Here is a 19103-nt window from a genome sequence, read left to right on the forward strand (position 1 = left end):
GACATAACTCGTTTGATCATAAAAAGTTATCAACTCAAACTTGTTTAATTATTATTTGAATAAGAAATTACGTGAATCCAAAATTACTCGAATCTTCAAAGGACTTGAATCTAGAGGTGAATCTAAAAAAGATAATTATAAATTTTGGAGAGATCAAAATATGATTTTATCATTTATTAATTTATAATTCATCATTTTAAGGGACTAAAAAGATGTTATCGTATTAGTCCACTTAAATTCATATCTATCCGAATAAAAAATGATCTGATTAACAATTTTGAATGACATGCATTTGAAATAACTCGGAAAAAAGTAATGCTTTCTAACTTTGAGTTGAATTATAACAAAATAAATTACAAAGTCTACACAAAGATTTGAAATCATCCCACAAATAATATACAAGTAATATATCTCATGTTGTAAGCAAATCTTAGAAAAGAAATCGAACACCTTGAGCTAGAGCTATGTAGAGCACATATACATATACATATATATAAATTGATAAAATGTTTTATAGTAAGAATTCACTTGCTACATGTCCTCGGTATTCACAGTCCGAGATCGTCGAAAAATTGACCGGAACCCGAAATAAAAACTCTTCTTTTTCTTTGATGATGGAGATTTGATATCTCTTTTAGCAACAAGGTCACCCATGAATTCAACAACAGCCTAAAATGTACAAAAGAAGTTGAATGAGTTTAAACTAGCAAGATCAATTCAAGATTATATAGTAATGAAATTAGCATACCTTAGCACCTAATTTGATTACTTCTCTTGATGGAACTTCCAATGGAGTCTCATCGGCATGAAGAACTCTCAATTTCGATAAGAATCGGAAAGAATCGGGTAAAACTCTGATCTGATTGTCACTTATATCTAACTCTTCGAGCATCTCGAGGTTTCCAATCGATCTCGGCAAGGCTCTAAGGTCCGCAAAGTTCTTCCCAACTTTCAATTTTCTTAGACTTATTGCAAAACAAAGGGTCTCAGGGATGGATTCAATCTCATTGAAGCCAACATCAAGCTCTTTTAAATTTGAAAGGTTTCCCATTGTTGTTGGCAACCCTTTGATCCTATTATAGTGTGCTGTAAGTATCTCCAAGCATTCAAGCTTTCCGATCGCCTCAGGCAACGCCTTTATCCTATTAAAATCCAACCTCAACACCAATAATGATGAGCAATTTCCAATTGTGTATGGAAGTTCTTCAAGTTCATTTGTTTCAACAATTAGTCTCATCAAAGAAGTCAAGTCACCAATTGTATCTGGCAAATGAGTGAAGTTGTTTGAACTCAAATCGAGATTCATGAGGTTCTTCAAGTTCCCGAACGAAGCAGGTAATGAACTTAATCGATTTGCATGGAGATCAAGCTCTAGCAGGTTGACAAGTTCCCCAATTCCATCAGGAAGGTTTATGAGTTGGTTTGAGTGAAGATCGAGCTTTTTCAATGCTCGAAGCCCTTCGATAGAAGGTGGCAACGCCATTATTCGATTTTCGGATAAATCTAGTTCGGCCACACCGTTTAATTTCCCAATTGAAACAGGTAACCATTCCATTTGGTCCATCAACTTGGCCTTAAGATCAAGAACTATTGCTCCCATTTTTGCAGTGTTTTCAATAAGGGTTGCTGTCTTCATTAGGTTTAGTTTTTCACTACTATCTTCACCTACAAAAATACACCAAAAGCATTTGCTTAGGACTACATTACACTTTCCTATTTCTTATCGTATTGGAGATCATAAAATCCAATAAAGTGACAAATGACTTGAGTTGCTTGAGTTCTTATTGACATGATATTACTATAGATTCATAATAAGTAATAACTCCTTTGATTTCATCATCTAATAACATGAGGCCAAGATTTTTAGAACAAGACTAGTGGTTGAATTGGTCAGACCACCAATTCACTGGTTCGATCAATTTATACAGTTTAATTAAATAAATTTATAAAAATTTATAAAAATAAAAATATATTAAAAAATTAGTTGAATCAATTTTTAGCCCAATTCAATTGTTCTTTACCAATTTGTGAATCAATCGGTTTAATACCTCTTTCCAAACCAGTACCCCGCCTAATTCTCAATCCGGTCCAATTCAAACAACCATGCATGTAACAATAAAAAGAAGAAAAGAAACTTGTTACACCTCATTAAGTCCCCCCAAGAGTCACACCTCGAATAGTCAGAGAGGATTCTCACTGAAGATCCCTTGTGAAGACCCTCCTCAATTAGCAACTTGACCGGCAAGCAAACGCATTCATTAACTACCATATCAAGTCTCAACCATCATGTTCTATCCGAGATGACTCAAATTACATCATATCGTCACCTTACCTAGACCTATAGAGTTGTGCCACTTGATTTTGATCTATCAATATTGATTTGCCACATGACACCTCGGGACAATGGACAATCAACATAAATAAGATTGAGAGCCTAACATGGGTGAATTTAAGGGAGACAAGCAGTAGGGTCTTTGCCTCCTTCAAATAGAAAATTACTATCTAAAATCCTGATAAAAATAATTAAATTAAAAATTAAATTCTAATAAATTACACTTTAACCTCTAAAAAAAAGTTATATTTAATATTTTTTAAAATAATCATAAATTAATACGTTATAAAATTATATTTTAATTTCTCAAAATTTTATTATTCCATTTTAACCCAAAAAGATTTCTAAATTCGCTCATGGAGCCTAAGGAAAGGATCAAGAAATTATCTACTTCAATCCTTTCTCAACCTTCCTTTACAGCTCCAACCACCTCCTTCATCAGACAGAGTGAACTGACCATCGTCACCATCATCAGACAGAGTGAACTGACCATCGTCACCACCCTCTCTTCCGTGTATCAACAAAATTAATTTCCACATCAAACAAACAAAAAAAAAAAGACTTTACCTGAGTTGCAAGAAGCCTTTGTAGAAGAACTTGTAACCAAACTATCATCACTAATCACAGTTTCTCCATCAAATCCCCACACTTTCTCTTCCAAGTTATCCCCAGAAACCAATAAAGAAGCCCTTTGAAGCAACCCATCAAAGGTCTCAAACATGTCATCAACTTCAACCAAGTAAAGGGCTTCTTTCTTTTGTTCATGGCTTTGAAACAACACCATGGTTTTCCTCACTTGTTGTAGAATAGACAAGAGTTCATCAGGGACACCTTCAAGGGGTTGGTGGTGGTGTTGGTCTTTAGAGATAGCTTCAAGCTTGGTTTTTTCTTCATTATCTGCAGTTTGTAGAACAGTCTTGGCTGCTTCAACTTCTTCAATGGAAGGTCTTGGTGGAAGTGATTTGTAAAGTCTCATGATTTCTTGTATTGTTTCTATGAAAGCTGGTGATGGGTCTTGTTTTGACTTCAAAGCCATGGCTATGGTGGGTTTTTTTCCTGGGGGTGACAAGGAAATGGTTTGTTTAGAAAAGATTTTGAAGTTTCAACAAGGGACAAAGCAATTTGTTTTTGGCCTATGAGATTTGTAATATATATTTTTAATTTCACCCGATTTTTTATTTCGTCACACTTTTTTTTAACAAGTCACTTTGAAATTAATCACCTTTATCACCTGAAATTTAAAAAAAAAAATAGTTGACACAATATGGATAAAAAATATTATATAATATATATTTATAAAAACATTATATTAAAAATAAATTAAAGTCTCACTTGATTTAAATTGATTTTATGTAAAACATAAATTGATTTTATGTAAAAGATAAAAAATAGTTTTTAAAAATATTTATTAATTTTTACTAATAATATTTAATTTGATTCTTATAATTGTTGTAACACCCCAAACCCGGCCTGAAAGTTTAAGCCGAACTTGGATGAGTTACACTAACGCATTGAAAACTGATTCCTTTTCGGAATTTTAACTTTGAAAACCAGAAATTTGTTTTTGTCGGTTCAGGTGATTTTATAGTTTCATGTTAAAAATTGACTGATACGGACGGAATTATCAAAAGGAAAGCAAGGCAAATCCAAAGACAATTTACAAACCCAAATGATCAATTCACAGTTATTACAGTGTAAGACAATCTGAGCTCCCGTATGCCGTCTGATCCTAAATTCGATGTTTTCCTAAACAGATGAAGGTAAGACAAATGGTGAGTTGCCAATCACCGCGTATAACCAAACTCAATACAATTAAGCAGAGCATACTATATAAATTGTAGTAACGCAAAGAACTTAAGAGCAGTTGTATAACTAGTACGGACAAATCTAGAGTATCACAGAGATTGATCAAATGTGGTACAACAATACAAAGCAAAAACATAATAGAACAGAACAAAATAAATCATACAGTACAAAATCGAATATAGCATAATAGATCTTATTCACTTAGATTCAAACATAGCAGACATACGTACAGGTCACAAATAGTCCATCATCAGGCCATCAGATAGTCCTCATACAATCAAATTCAGAACATAAATACACTGTGGAGGTTAGTGCTCGTGTTGGGCAACACTCACCACCTCAAAAATAACATTTGGATTCTATTCATATGCCACACGGCCTGGACATGCCCATGTCCTTGCCTGTGTGGCTCACACGGCCTGACACACGCACATGTTGTCTGCTCGTGTGGTTCTAAATCGTAAACAGTGAGTTACACGGCCTGGGCACACGCCAATATCCTTACCCGTGTGGCTCACACGGCCTGGGCACACGTCCATGTCTTTGGCCGTGTGGTTCTAAAGCGTAAACAATGAGTTACACGGCCTGGACACACACCCATTTCCTTGCCTGTGTGGCATACACTGCCTGGGTGCCCATTTCCTTGCCCGTGTGGCTCACACGGCCTGGGTACACGCCCATGTCCCTGATCGTGTGGTTCTAAAGTGTAAACAGTGAGTTACACGACTTAGACACACGTCCATGTCCTTGCCCGTGTAGGTCACACAGCCTAGGCACACGCCCATTTGCTAAAACTCCACCGACCACCAGTAGTTTTTCTTGGAAAGATGACGATGTTTGTCATTTGCTAAAACTCCACCGGTCACCAGTAGTTTTTCTTGGAAAGTGGGTGGCTCTTCGTCAACTTCTTAATTTGTTTTTATTTTGAGAATATTTCAGAATAATAAATAATTTCACGAGTCAATTTGGACATGTGTTGTCTTAAGTTTTATATGTTTTTTTGTTTTTTTTTCTATTATTTAATAAGTCTTCAATTTTAGAAATTTTTTCTGCTCTTGTAGCACAGTTTTCAGTCTTACTTATGTATGTAATATTAGTTTTACAAGTGATTTTAGGAATGGTTTTGTTGTCATCCTCTATAGTTTGGTGAGTACTCGATTCTTTTGTCGATTTTTACTCTCTGCTTTGGACCATCCGAGGCTGATTTCCTTATCGTGTTAAGTGCTTGTAATCACTTCAGATATGTCGTGCTTGAGTTGTGATAAAGCCAATTGTCAACGTGTCATAATGTTCCATTGATGCTAAGATTAAAGCCTTTACTATGTTGATGGAGCTTGTCATTCTCCATCTACGACAAGTGTTTGCTATTTTTCCCCCTAAATTGTATGGTTCTATTTATTGAATGAATTAATGAATTTACCTTTCAAAACAAAAAAAAAACAAAACCATCCATCCTATCAAAGTAATTTATTTTATTTTTCACCGCATAGTGTGTTAAGATCTAGTATGCTATATATAAGTGATGGATATCAATACCAACTTTTTGAAAAACAAGTGTAAAGTGTTTTGTTAGTAGGCCACATTGCCTAGAAACAAAAGACAAAGCACTTATGAGTTTATATAAAACCCGTATTCCACATTGCTTAGAAAAACAACAATAGTAGGACCTTAGGTCTATATAAAGACCTATGTTATAGGTATTATTTGCACTAAACTAAATATTAAATTTTTTATTTGGTTCTTTAAATTCATCATTTATTTTTATTTGGTTCTTTAAATTAGTTTAGTGGTGTCAAAAACCTGAGTGTTCTAAATAAGTCAATTTCATTTCGATCTCCAATCTATTCAACCCCAACTCAAAAATGACTAGAACTTGAATTTTTCCCTTATATTGAAACAATTGGAGCGCGAAATAATCGAAACAAGTAACTTGAAATGATTCAAACTCAAAATGATTAAAAACTAAAATAGCCTAAATCGATAATAAATCTACTTAAAAAGCTTAAGTCTCGAACTCAAAATAACATGAACTCAAAATGATCAAATCTTGAAATGATCTGAATGCAATGATACGGGTTGCGCGCGGACCAAGATCGAGTTGCCAAGTCACGAGAAACTTCTACGAAAGATCCTAGACGAACAGATCTGAAATCAAAAACAAAGATTAAGATTAAACCGAATCAGATTTGAATTTAAAATTCCCAAATTCAATTAAAAGAGCAGCAAGAAGAAAAGAAATAGAATCAATGAATCAAACGAAATTGAGAAGAAAGAAAAGATGCGAATCTGCCAAGGAATTGATTCGGCCAAGAATGCCCAATTTCCAGCAAACAATTGATTCCCAAATTGAAAGAAATCCAATCGGCCAAACCCTAGGAATTGGGGATTTTTTGGTTCGAATGGGTGCTGCCAATAGGAGAACAACTTAAACGATGAGATCTTGAGTTTAATCAATGCTGGAAAACAAACAAGAACAGCAAAATATTAGATGAGAAATCGGCACAAGTATAAGCAAAGAAAAGTAAAGAAAGAAATCGAAAACAGCAAGAATTAAAGGATAAGTCCTAAAGATCCTTGAAATCCATAAAGATTTCACAAATCTCTTCAAACGGCTCTAATCTCCCCTCCAAAGAATATAGATGGCAAGAAGAAGGTTGAAGATGGCTCCCACAATCAAAAGATTGTTAAAACAACTTCTAAAGAAAGCTCAAGAGAGAATTCTTGGAGAAAACCCCAAAGAAAATTCTGCACTCTAACAAACTGAAATTTAATGTATTGAATGATAATAAGATCTTTTTACAAAGGGTGGCTGGCCAATGCTTATATAGGCCTCCAACAAATCCTAATCTCACAAGTAACTAATAAAAATTAAACCTAATTAATAAAATAACAAGGTAAATTCGGCCATGCACTTATATGGGCTTTGGGCCGAATTTTACATGTAATGCTCCTAAAGATTAAAAATTAAATTAAACAAGTAAGATGTTTACAAATTGGGCCCTTTGACATTTTGGCCTGATTTTCAACTAAGTATGAAGAAATTTCTTGATTGGGTTGGATTTTGGTTATTGGGCCTCGCCTTCAAGAATTTGGGCTCGTGATCCATCTCCTACCAAAATTGGGTCGTTGACGCTCGTAATGGAGATCCAATGCGTTTTGGCTGCAAGATTTGGTTTCTTGGACCAAGATTTCCAAGATTTGAAATCTTGATTTTCTTGATTCTTAAAATCTCTTCGAACAGCAAAATTGGGCCAAGATTCGGTTTCTTGATTTTCTTGAAAACAAGAAAGTGAATCTTGATTTTCTTGTTCTCTCGTGTATGCATCTAAGGCCTTGCTAACAAGCTCTTGAATGGTCCCATTTAGTTTGGACCGCATTTGTCGGGCCTTTGATCTCGTTATTGGGCCTTGTGGCAATGTGAGCCCATCACGTTCTTGAACTTGGATTGGGTCTTTATGACTCGTATCACATACTAACTTAAAAGATTCCATCCCAAAACAAAATGAAACTAGATTAATCTAATCCAAAACTAACTCAATCCATCCAATTAATAGTACTGCTACAGGCTTATTACTAAATGTATATATGTAGGCTTTATTAAGTTTAGGGTTTTAGGCTTAACCCCTCCTAGTTAGGAAAATTATCCCCCAAAGGAAGTCAAATAACAAAGAATGCAAAAAGGCCACATCTTTGAGCACACCCCAAAAGGCCGAAATTGCAAAAACAATTGGCCCAAACCTTACATCCCCAACCACAAATGTCTCGCAATTTTTCCATTGTCACACCCACACAAAGAAAAGGCTAAACAAAATATCAGAACGTTGGTGCTGCCGATTATATACTAATACCATCATCCCTTACATAAATTTTACTACTAATAAGCGTTGCAGATATCATTCTTCCCCAAATTCCCCTTTTCCTCTCTTTCTCTTCAACACTGAAACAAAAAACAAAACAAACCCGTCTTTCACCAAATCCCTGTAAGTCTCTTCTTAATTTCCCTTTTGATTCTTGCATTTGATTTTTGCTCTCATTTTGATCTTTCTGTCATAATTAATTCTGGGTTTTGATTATTTTTTCTGTTTTGGTTTTCTTTTGTTAAATTCTTAATTTTCTTTTTATTGAATAGGCCAAAGAGGCAAAAACATAAACAGATGGGGTGCACTGTAAGAGAAAAACATAGGTCTACCCGGAGGACCCGATCGGTGAAACCCGATACCGATCATCCTTGTTGTGTTATTGATAAAGACTCAGTGTCTAAATCCATACTTGAATCGGGTCTCAAGTCGTTGAGTTACCATCTGAGTCTAAACGATTCAACCCAAAGCCCTAATCCTAATCATAATAATAGCAATACCAATTTTGACGATCATGGTTTGGGGTATTGTACTGAGGAGCAATTAGAGGAATTTTTATTGAAAAACCTGGAATTTTTATATAATGAAGCTATATCTAAGCTTGTATCGTTAGGTTATGATGAGGATGTAGCTTTAAAGGCGATTTTGAGAAATGGGCATTGTTATGGTGGAATGGATGTGTTGACTAATATATTGCATAATTCATTGGCTTATTTGAATAGTAGTTGTGGTAGTAGTAAAGGGAGTAATTCGGAGGAAGCTGAGCTCGGGTTTCCAGATTTAAGGCAATTGCAGGAGTATTCGCTTGCCGGTATGGTTTGTTTGTTGCAACAAGTTAGGCCACATTTAAGTAAAGGTGATGCTATGTGGTGTTTACTTATGAGTGATCTTCATGTTGGTAAGGCTAGTACTATGGAAATTCCGTCACTTCCTCCACCTGCAAATGGGTGTAGTCCGGTTTCGACCAACATGGATAGCGTTGGTAATAATGGGGTTAGTGTTGTGTCACCGGCATTATGTAGGTTTCATGGTGGTTGGGGGTTTGGGAACGGAGGGGCAGAGTTCCCAGTAAATGGGTTCTTTTCCAATGGCACAGAAATGACTTTGCAAAGGGAAATTGAGTGTCCCGAGAGGTTTAATCTTTCACCTTCGATGAAGTCTTTGTTGAAAAGGAATGTTGCAATGTTTGCTGCTAGTTTTAGGGCTAACTCAAAACAATTGCAAGCACAAAATCATGCGTTGCCTAGTGGGGATGCCCCTTTGGCTGTTGCTGGGAGTGAAGTTCCAGCTGAGAAAGCTGAAGAATCACAAAATTTGAAGAGCCAAGATGGGGTTAATTCGGTATTGAGTAAATTTCTTGATTTGAATATCGATGAGAATTGGGAACATGTTGGGGAAGATAAAAAAGGCGAAATGATAATTTCTTTGCTTCATCAGATTAAGGATCTCGAGAAGCAAGTGAAAGAGAGGAAGGAATGGGCTCACCAGAAGGCAATGCAAGCTGCAAGAAAGCTTAGTAGTGATCTTACAGAGCTTAAAATGCTGAGAATGGAGAGGGAGGAGATGATGCAGAAGAAGAAAGGGAAACACACAATAGAGGACTCGACCATGAAGAGACTGTCGGAGATGGAGAATGCTTTGAAGAAAGCTAGTGGACAGGTGGACCGGGCAAATGCTGCTGTGAGACGGCTTGAGACAGAGAATGCGGAAATCAGAGCTGAGATGGAAGCTTCTAAATTAAGTGCATCTGAATCAGTCACAACCTGTCTCGAGGTTGCAAAAAGGGAGAAAAAATGCCTGAAGAAGCTTTTAGCTTGGGAGAAACAGAAAACTAAGTTGCAGGAAGAGATTGCTGATGAAAAGGAGAAGATTAAAGAACTGCAACGATGCTTAGCTCGAGTAGAACAAGATCAGAAAGAAACCGAGGTACATAAGCTGTCTTCTTTTGGCACTGTTTATAAATTATTTAACTGCATTAGTTTATCGAAAGGTCATATACTCATAGTTTAGGTAACAAGCAAATGATACTGTTAGAAGCTAGAATTCACATTCTGTTGTTCTGTCTCCCTCGTATTCCTTTTGTTTTAGCTCTTCTATATGGAGCATTTCCACATTCTGGATGCTCACTTGAAAATTTGAAGTGGAATATGAGTTTAACTGTGATGTTAATCTGTTGGAAAGAACAAGACTCGATATTTTGGGTCGAAAAAATTTCCAAACCAAGAAGGTACCTTACCTTAAAAGCACTCAAGGCATGCTTAATTTGTAGAGGCACTATCTGATTGTGGACCTACCAAGATATATTTATGATTCACCTTTTATTTCGCCTTGGATTTTTGGGTTTTCGTTTTTTTATTTGTATGGGGCAGTCATTTTATGTTAAAATTTTTGTCCCATGTTTTTCTCAACTCCGGTGGTAAGCCGGTCTGTGCTTATAATCTCATTATATTTAATGTGTTTGTGTGTTCTGCATCTCCCAATTTCGAGAATGTAGCAATTATGTTGTGCAATCTTCTTTTTTTCAGTCAAAGTGGAAAGAGGAGCTAAAGGCCAAAGAACTAGCCTTAGCTCAATTAGAGCAAGAACGACGCTCCAAAGAAGCAGCTGAAGCAAGCAATAAAAGAAAGCTTGAGGCTTTACGTTTGAAGATAGAGATAGACTTTCAGCGCCATAAAGACGATCATCAACGACTCGAGCAAGAGCTTTCCCGTCTGAAACAATCAACCGACTTAAATCATCAATCAGATAATTTACTCACAGGAAAATCAGAGGGAGCAAAACCGCAAGGAGAAACAATCGCTAGGTTACTTCACGAATTAGATAAACAACAAGATTCTTCCGAGAACAATGTCAATGGTGATAGAGAATGCATAATATGTTCAAAAGATGAAGTCTCTGTTGTTTTCCTTCCTTGTGCACATCAGGTTCTATGTGCTAATTGCAACAATGATTACGGGAAGAAAGGCAAAGCTACTTGTCCTTGTTGCCGAGTGCCGATTGAACAAAGAATTCGGGTTTTTGGTGCTACTTCATAGTTGCAGTTTGATTTAAAGAAAAAAAAAAGACACTATGCTGCAAACTTTCAGCATTAGTATTTATGCAGTTTTCTTCATCTAAGCAAACCAGCTAGACTGCTGCTGGCTTTTTTACATATATACTTGCCTTAAAAACTAAACATTGCCACTGGTAATTCCAATGGTATGTATTTAAATAAAATATCAATCTTGTCTCATTTGTCTCATGCTTTTCGGCCTTAAAAATAAGTTTAAAAAAACTCATATTTCTTATCGTTGCCATCACGTTGAAACCATGAATCAAGCGAGGGGTTTCTCATGTCTTCTTGTATATACTTTCTTTGCTCTAAAATCCCAAGTCCTTAAGTGATGAAAATCATCTCTATGTCTGCAATAACACGTAAATGGAATAACCATTAAAAGGGCCCAACCGGGTTCGAACCGGTGACCTCTTGATCTGCAGTCAAATGCTCTACCACTGAGCTATGGACCCTTTTGTTTATAGGAGCTTTAAATAATTTGTTTATACAAGTTTCTAAAAGTGAAATTTCATGAACCACAAAATCAAGTGTTATTTGGTGATAGCTAGTGGCCAAGGGACAACTAAAGCTATAGGGGGAAGGGAATCTAACTATAGAGAATATTTGCTTTCTGCTTCATAAAAAGAGTTTAGGGATATATTATTAGGCCTTCTAAGAAAGGATTCTGGTGTTGGTCTTTTTGTTAGATAATTAACCCAAATTTTAATTAGTTTTTAATTTAGATTTTTGGAATAATTTGTATTCATTAAATATTATTTGTTGATTAAGTTTATATTAGATAAGAAATTTTATTTCGTGGTCAAGTAATTGATTTTATAAATAGAGCTGTTGCAACACAAATGTTGGGGTGGTTTGTTGTGGCAGTTCACATCATAAGGGTGTGGAAAGACATTGAAAATGATGATTTTAAGGGTCTAGTAAGCTTGGAAAGCTCTTTATGAAAGATTTGGCAGAGCTACAACATAAGTCATAGAGCTTCTCTTTCTTTTTTTGATGGAAATGACTTTTATAAAGAAGAGAACATTTGACGTAAGTCTCACTAGAATGATGCCTTATTATATATAAGGTGGTTGTAGAAGCATTGGTGCTTCATTAGGATATGATGAAGTGATTGATGTTACGCAGTACATGGGAATGGGCTGAAATACGAGTTTTTATGGGAAAGATTTTGTAAGGATGTGAAAAAGGGTTTGGTAAAACACCGGAGTATTGAAATTAATGGGTATTCCATTTGTTTTTAGCGCTATGAGCGTAGAAACTATCTAGGGCTTGAATTACGTTTTTGTTTATTGAGTGTTTGAATTACAATAGATTTTTCTTCATCTCTAGTTTTGAGCAACCAAAATCAAATCACGTTAAATACTGTCTCTTGTGTCTAATATATTTCATGTTACTCTCGCATTGATTACGATTTTTATTATTGGTTATAAAAGAAAAATAACTTAATTCTTTGTAATTAAAAAGAGCAAAATGTTGAAGAGATTTCTTGCTTCAACTATATTATTGCTTGAAGTATTAAATTGGAAGATGATCATAAGACAAAACAAACCCATGGTGGACAATCTTTAGAAGTGATTACCACCATGAGTTCATTTAAAAACCAAAGACACAACAATCTTAATGGAGCATAATGGCAATACAAGGGGTTGTTGCCCAAGAACCAACATTAAAAAGGCTGTTGTCTTAAGAGTCCCCTTCTAACATTAAGACAAAACAGGTACTCTCATTAGCTTGAAAACAAGAGCTACTATGGTCATTTGCTTCCTTTTCTCAAAATGGGCTCATATGTTTAATGAACCAATTTGGCCATACCCTTCGTTATCATAGAAGTCCATGTTATTTGCATGTCCTGAGTACAGACCAAGATCATCGACGTCGTGCTCGATTTCCCCAAAATTCGAGTACAATGTACTAGGGGAGAAATTGCTGTGTTCATATTGTTGCCGTGGGGTCAATGTGCTTGGAAACTCATATTGTGGGAAGTATTGAGCTGCTGTTTCACATATTTGTGGGTAATCCTAACCATAAGCCAATGGGAATTGTTAGATAAAGAGAAAGAAATTTCAGTTCCATTTTATTTCTTTCTTCAGAATAAATTATGTCTACCTTTGAAGAATCAAGAATTAGATCAGGAGAGAGCCAAACATTGGCTACATCGATATTGACTGAAATGGGTTCGAATGGTTGTAATTGTGTGACTTCATGAGGGGGAGAAGTGATAGGGCTTGAATAATGACTCTCACTGTTGGGGTAACATGTTTGACACGAAATGTCACCAGAAGTGCTTAAAGGCTCGTTGCAGGTCCAGGTCGACGTGAGTTCCGTATTTATTGACCTGGTTTTGACCCTTCTGGCTCTCAATTCTCCATTAGTGTCAGTCGCCTTTGATTCGTTCCTTTTCATGACACGGCACAAGGCATAAGCACCCTGAAGAGGAATATCAAAATGATTGCTTATAAACATTTTAATTCTAGCCTAAATTCAAGAATTTGACTTAAATAATTAGAATCTAAATCCGACCCAAGTTGCTTTTATCATAAAAAGCCAATAATGTCATGTCCCACCTTAACCCCAATTGACCTTAACCCAAAGTTGATCAAAACAAAAAATAATCTAAATTTGGAGTAACTCAAACTCAAATGATCATAACACAAAGTGACTTGAATTTAAAATGATCCAAACTCATAATGAACCGATCTGAAAAAAACTCAAATTGACCTATACCCAAAACTTATCCAAACCCAAAATGACATGAACCTAATTAACTTTAATTCAAAATAACTAGAAAAGTTTAAAAATCCAAACTAATTCCATCCAATTGAATAATCTAAAAACCCAAAAATAACTTAAACTTGAAATACTTCGAATCTGAGATAAACTTAAATCTAAAATTTGACTCGAATTTAAAATTGACCCAAACACAAAATGGTCCAAACTAACATGATTTAGATTGACATGACCGAAAAAAAATAGTCCAATTAACACAAGTCTAATTGATTATATATAATTGTTGTAATGTACAGAAATGCAAAGGCAAACAATCATGGAAAACCAACCTGATTAGCTGATGTTTCAGGCTGATCAGAGAGTCGATACTCATGCATAACCCAATCAGTTCGATCCCCTAAAGGGGCACGTCCCTGGTAGAAAACCAGTGTCTTACGGTACCCGCTTACTGCCGATTGGCACACTACGTTCCTGTCCTTCCCCGTCGCTTTCCAATATCCGGCCTTGGTGGCACGGTTTGTTCTCGACCCGTTCGGGTACTTTCGATCCCTGGGGCAGAAAAAAAACCATTCCAAGTCTCGTTTTGGAAGGAACGACTTCTCTGCAAACCAAATACCAAAATGGCAGCAATATCAATTTAGATGTTAAAACTTTTGTAATCGCCCTTTTATTATAGTAAAATTATCACTTTCCCGCATTTGATTGGCCTAAACCGCATTTAATAGAAATAGTCAAGGGACTAATGTGATAGATAAAATGACTGAAAAATAATTAAAAGACTAAATTGAGAATTTCACTATAATACAAGTGGCAAAACATGTATTAAACATTTCAAATATTATAAAAAATCCATGTAGCCTAGAACTTATTGAAAAATATAACCCATCCCGTGGATAGTAGAATTTGAAATCAATTATATAACCAATCCCGATTTAATTATAAAAAAGTTTAATAATCTAAGCTTGAAAATCTAAGCTTGAAATAACCAAACTTACAATGATAAAAAATTATAATGACCCAAAATCCTGAAATTCAAATTTTCAAATTTAGAAAAGCTTGAACTTCAAATTAATTAAAATTTAAAATGACTCGAATCTTAACATTTATACGAAGTTAAAATTAATTTGAATTTTTCTTTTTAAACTTTAATTGATTCAATTTAAGTTAACTCGACTCAATGACTCAATACCAATCTGACTCGATAAGTCTAAAATAAAATAGTGATTAAAAAAGTACCTGGTAAGTCCCAAGGATCAAACTTATACAGATCAATAACGGGAATGACTTCGAGCTCAATTTCAAGCCCTTCAGTTTTTCTTTTGAGGTAATATCCAATCAATTCTTCATCAGTAGGATGAAAACGAAAACCTGGTGGCAATGATGGCCCTCCCATTATCTCAATGTTACTTAAATTTCTTTATCTAATTACACAATCGCAATGAAACAAGAAAATAATGAAATTTGGTTCTTAAGTTTCAATCCTATAAGTATTAAAAATCTGGAAAATCCAGAAGTAATAGCTTTTAACAACACTAGTTCCTTTGTCATACAATTTCAACAATGGCAAAATCATTGTCTTTGAAAAATAAAAGATTAATAATTTGAAGCTATACCCAGAAACCAAAAATAATTGATACCCTTCGAAGGAAAATTCATGGTTTTTTTTTTCTTTCTTTCTTTCTTTTTTACTATGAATTCAAGAAAAAATTGATAAAAAAAAACTGATGAAGAAGTGAAAGTAAAGTAGAAATCGAGGTTTATGGGATGTGTATTATATAGTGATTAAATGAAGTTATAAGTCAACAAGTCCAAGAACAAAAAGAAAAGAAAAACAACACACCGAAAGTTGCAGAGGTTGCTTGTCTGAAGCTGACCATGAAATTCCACAGGTTTTGGACCCACCAACACGAAACTCATTCACACTTAACCAGTAACTTCCTGCGATGTTAAATTGTGAACCTTTGCCATGATTGTTTGTAAATATCAAATCTCACCATTTTCAAAATAGATAATCTACACTTAATATCACTAAATTATTAATAAGTTTACATTTTAATCACTCAGTTTTTAAAAAGTTACAAAATAGTCATTAAATTATTTGAAAATTTTTGTTTAAATCACCGTGGTATTAAAATCGTTGTTATATGGCCTTCTCTGTTCGCACCACTTATAAAAATTGAAAGTTCCATTTTTTTGTTTTCTACAATTGAAAGTTCCATTTTTTTCTTCTCTTCTACAATTGAAAGTTTTTTTTAAGAAACGGTTTTGAATATCACGAATCTTCGAATCAAAACCCAAACAATTTTCTTGTCTAATCTCCAACATTGATCGTTAGGTTGACCTGAATCTAAGGTATATTATTCTACTTGTCAATGAGTATTAATTTACCATACCAATTATCGAATTGTCACTTAAAGTTCGATAGTCACATTAAAAAGAAAACTTAATAACCGAGTGACATAGATAAAAGCTTTTAAGTTATTCAGTAACTTAAATAAAAATTTTTAAATAATTCAATGATTATTTTATAATTTTTGAAGATATAGGAGTGTAACTTACCCTTTATTTAAAGAAAATAAATTATTTGTAAAAGAAAAAAGAAAATAAATGGAGAATAGTAGTCAGAGGAAAGGAGCGTAGAGGGGGGGAATTTGGGTTTTCTTGGGCTAAGCTCCTTCCATTGCATCTTGAGTCAGACAAAACACTTTTTGCTTTTGTTTTATGTGGTTGTTTATGTCATCTAGACATGTAATGCCCCACTTCTATAAAGAAAACATTAATAATAATAAAAGAAACTCTCAAAAGAGCTTACCAAGTTTTTTGCAACTTTTTTTGGGATGTCCAAATACACTTTTAGTGGAAGCTCAATTATTTTTTGATTGAATGTCCCAATTTGCAAAATTACCCATTGAGAGTTGAAAATATGTAAAGGGCACTAACTTAATTCCCAACTTAATGGGGGCCAACTAATTGAATTTACTTTAGCCATATGGTTGATGTATAACTTTTCTAAATTAAAAAAAAATTATCAATTGTTTTAAAATTAAAATATCTTCCTTGTATTTTATTTTTTATGAAGATCAATTCTTTCAAAATTTCTTAGTTATTTTTATCATTTTTAATGTTGGAATCTAAGTTCGTGTGAGCATACAATATATCTTATCATTATACTCAATATTTATTAGTAGTAAAGATATTTTTAAAAATTAATTGTTATATTAAATGATATAATTGATAAATTTATCTATTATTTATAACGGTTAAATATTCTCATTTGCATTTTGCCTTTGTATTTTAATTTGTATAATGTAGTTTTCTTACTATTATGTATTAATTCAAATTACTAAAAAAGTTAAAAAGAAATTCATGAGTAAATTGATGTGAAACTTTTTTAAAATGTCAAATCATGAGGTTAAGCTGATTTTTTTAATGAAACATTAGTGAAAATAATTATTTTAGTATAAAAGGATGTGGGTAAGGACATTGTTGTCAATATAAGAGGATGTGGTTCAGGTGTATTAAAGCACATTATTCTCTTATTTATGGGTTGGGAGGAGCCATAGGTAGTTCTAGGCATTGTGTCAAAAAAAACAAATACGGTCAAAACCTATAAAGTAAATATTCAAAAAAAATAACTTTTAATAATCATAATTTTACCTTTTAAATGACACAAGAAATCTTGGGTTACGACTTTTTTAAATCATATTAGCTGACTAACCTAATTTTTAAATAATATTAGTAATTTGGATTAATTCATAGCATCAATAATAGGATGAATAAATTATACTGAATAAAATATAAATATTAAATTTATATTTATATTTAAATCGAATATAGTATAAAGAAGGAAATTATAATTTGATTGTCCTTTAGCCCTTTTTGTGAACAGTGTGGTAAGTCACATGAGTCTGCCATACATGTTGTGAGGGATTGTGATCTTGCTCAATTGGTGTGGAAACACGTGTTACCAAGGAATGTTTGGAATGTTTTTTTCAATCTTGATATTAGGAAATAGGTACATTGGAATGTCTTGAATAAAGGGCAGATTATTGTTGATGGTGGGGATTGGGAGGCTCTCTTCTCGATAGTAACTTGGTTCATTTGGAAGAACCGTAATGAGTTTATTTTTACAAGTGCTAGTAGGAGCAGCCATGAACTCGTCACATTGGCACTTGCTTCGACAAAATCGTGTGAGTATAGTACTAAGTTGACTCAATTAGTTTGCTCGTCTAGAACTGATCAAAAATGGCAGCGTCCCGAGGTAGGTTGGGTCAAGATTAATGTTGATGGCTCTGTTATGACAAGTTATACCAAAGCAGCGTTAGGAGGTACTGTTTGAGACTGGAATAGGAAGTGGCTGATGGGGTTTAACATGGTAACAGGGATGGATGAAATATTCATGAGTGAGGCACGAGCGATTGTTGAAGGGATGAAACTGGCTTGGTTGAATGGGTACAAACAGGTGGAGATTAATTGTGATAATGATTAATTGTGATAATGCGATGCTTGCTGAGACTATTTGTAATGGATTCGCATCAATTAGCAATATTGAAGAAGTCCGGTTAATTCATGAATGGTATAAGAAGGATTGGAAAGTGAAGTTTAGGCATGTAGGGCGAGAGAGTAATAAGGTCGCTGATTGGCTGGCAAAGGCGGCAATAGGGAGAATTAACCAGCTAGTCCGGTTTCCAAATCCACCAAATTTCGTAATTCAACTACTTGAAAGGATAGTAATGTTCACTCATATGAAGGAAGCTCGTCCGTTGTTTCTTCCTAGTTAATAGGAATGTCTTCTTTTTACCAAAAAAAAATTATAATTTGATTTTTACAATACATCACATGAAAATAAATTTAAAAATACACTTTAATAAAGGAAGTAGTTAGTAGGACATTTTGCTTTTCATATTGAGGGAAAAGAATGAAACGAACACAAAGTTGAGTTCATACTTTTCTAATCCATACTTGAACTTGAAGTAGTGTTTTCTATTTTTCTTAATTTTTTAAGAGAAATTGGGGATTTGGAGGGGCATAACGATTAATTAATTAAATGTTATAGATTATTAGTCTTTTTTGTGTTGTAAACTTTGAACTATTTTTTATTGCTTTTATAAAAGAGTTAACTAACAAGTATTGCACTTCTACGATGAAGTTTCTAAAGGTAATATTATAAGTGTTTGTTTAAGAAGTATGCAATTGATAAGCCGGAGGAGCCCTTCTCTTGGATGGTACAAGTTGAATATTGATGACGCGCATAAACCAATAATGGGTATGATCGCTTGTGGAGGAGTTATACGAGATTGAAATGAAAATTGGATTATCGGATTTT

The 19103-nt window shown here is 34.3% G+C and overlaps 3 protein-coding genes and 1 non-coding gene across 5 annotated transcripts; 1 reads left to right on the forward strand and 3 right to left on the reverse strand.

Annotated features, from left to right (window-relative positions):
• Positions 1 to 316: 316 nt before the first annotated feature.
• On the reverse strand, positions 317 to 3456 carry LOC121223352 (plant intracellular Ras-group-related LRR protein 5). The gene is made up of 3 exons (XM_041104643.1): positions 2900 to 3456; positions 749 to 1665; positions 317 to 669 (listed from the first exon to the last, which is right to left on the reverse strand). Exons 1-3 carry the CDS (start codon positions 3366 to 3368, stop codon positions 532 to 534), a joined length of 1524 nt encoding a protein of 507 aa, XP_040960577.1. The 5' UTR covers positions 3369 to 3456; the 3' UTR covers positions 317 to 531.
• Positions 3457 to 7829: 4373 nt separating this feature from the next.
• Positions 7830 to 11227, forward strand: LOC107933729 (MND1-interacting protein 1). Its single transcript, XM_016866007.2, has 3 exons — positions 7830 to 8118; positions 8268 to 9921; positions 10521 to 11227. Exons 2-3 carry the CDS (start codon positions 8293 to 8295, stop codon positions 11028 to 11030), a joined length of 2139 nt encoding a protein of 712 aa, XP_016721496.2. The 5' UTR covers positions 7830 to 8118; positions 8268 to 8292; the 3' UTR covers positions 11031 to 11227.
• A 203-nt stretch (positions 11228 to 11430) lies between these two features.
• Positions 11431 to 11502, reverse strand: TRNAC-GCA (transfer RNA cysteine (anticodon GCA)). The gene has a single exon. It is a non-coding gene; the product is annotated as a tRNA-Cys (tRNA).
• Positions 11503 to 12508: 1006 nt separating this feature from the next.
• Positions 12509 to 15693, reverse strand: LOC121202828 (NAC domain-containing protein 71). Of its 2 annotated transcripts, XM_041104648.1 has the most exons (5): positions 15618 to 15693; positions 15014 to 15145; positions 14107 to 14378; positions 13157 to 13477; positions 12509 to 13068 (listed from the first exon to the last, which is right to left on the reverse strand). In XM_041104648.1, the coding sequence occupies exons 1-5, from the start codon at positions 15652 to 15654 to the stop codon at positions 12832 to 12834; spliced, it is 999 nt and encodes a 332-aa protein (XP_040960582.1). In that variant the 5' UTR covers positions 15655 to 15693; the 3' UTR covers positions 12509 to 12831. The 2 variants fall into 2 exon arrangements, with proteins under 2 accessions (XP_040960582.1, XP_040960583.1); XM_041104649.1 differs by lacking the exon at positions 15618 to 15693 and having other exon boundaries at positions 15014 to 15517.
• Positions 15694 to 19103: the final 3410 nt, after the last annotated feature.

Source organism: Gossypium hirsutum, chromosome A03 (assembly GCF_007990345.1).
Source record: "Gossypium hirsutum isolate 1008001.06 chromosome A03, Gossypium_hirsutum_v2.1, whole genome shotgun sequence".
In the NCBI taxonomy this organism is placed as follows: Eukaryota; Viridiplantae; Streptophyta; class Magnoliopsida; order Malvales; family Malvaceae; genus Gossypium; species Gossypium hirsutum.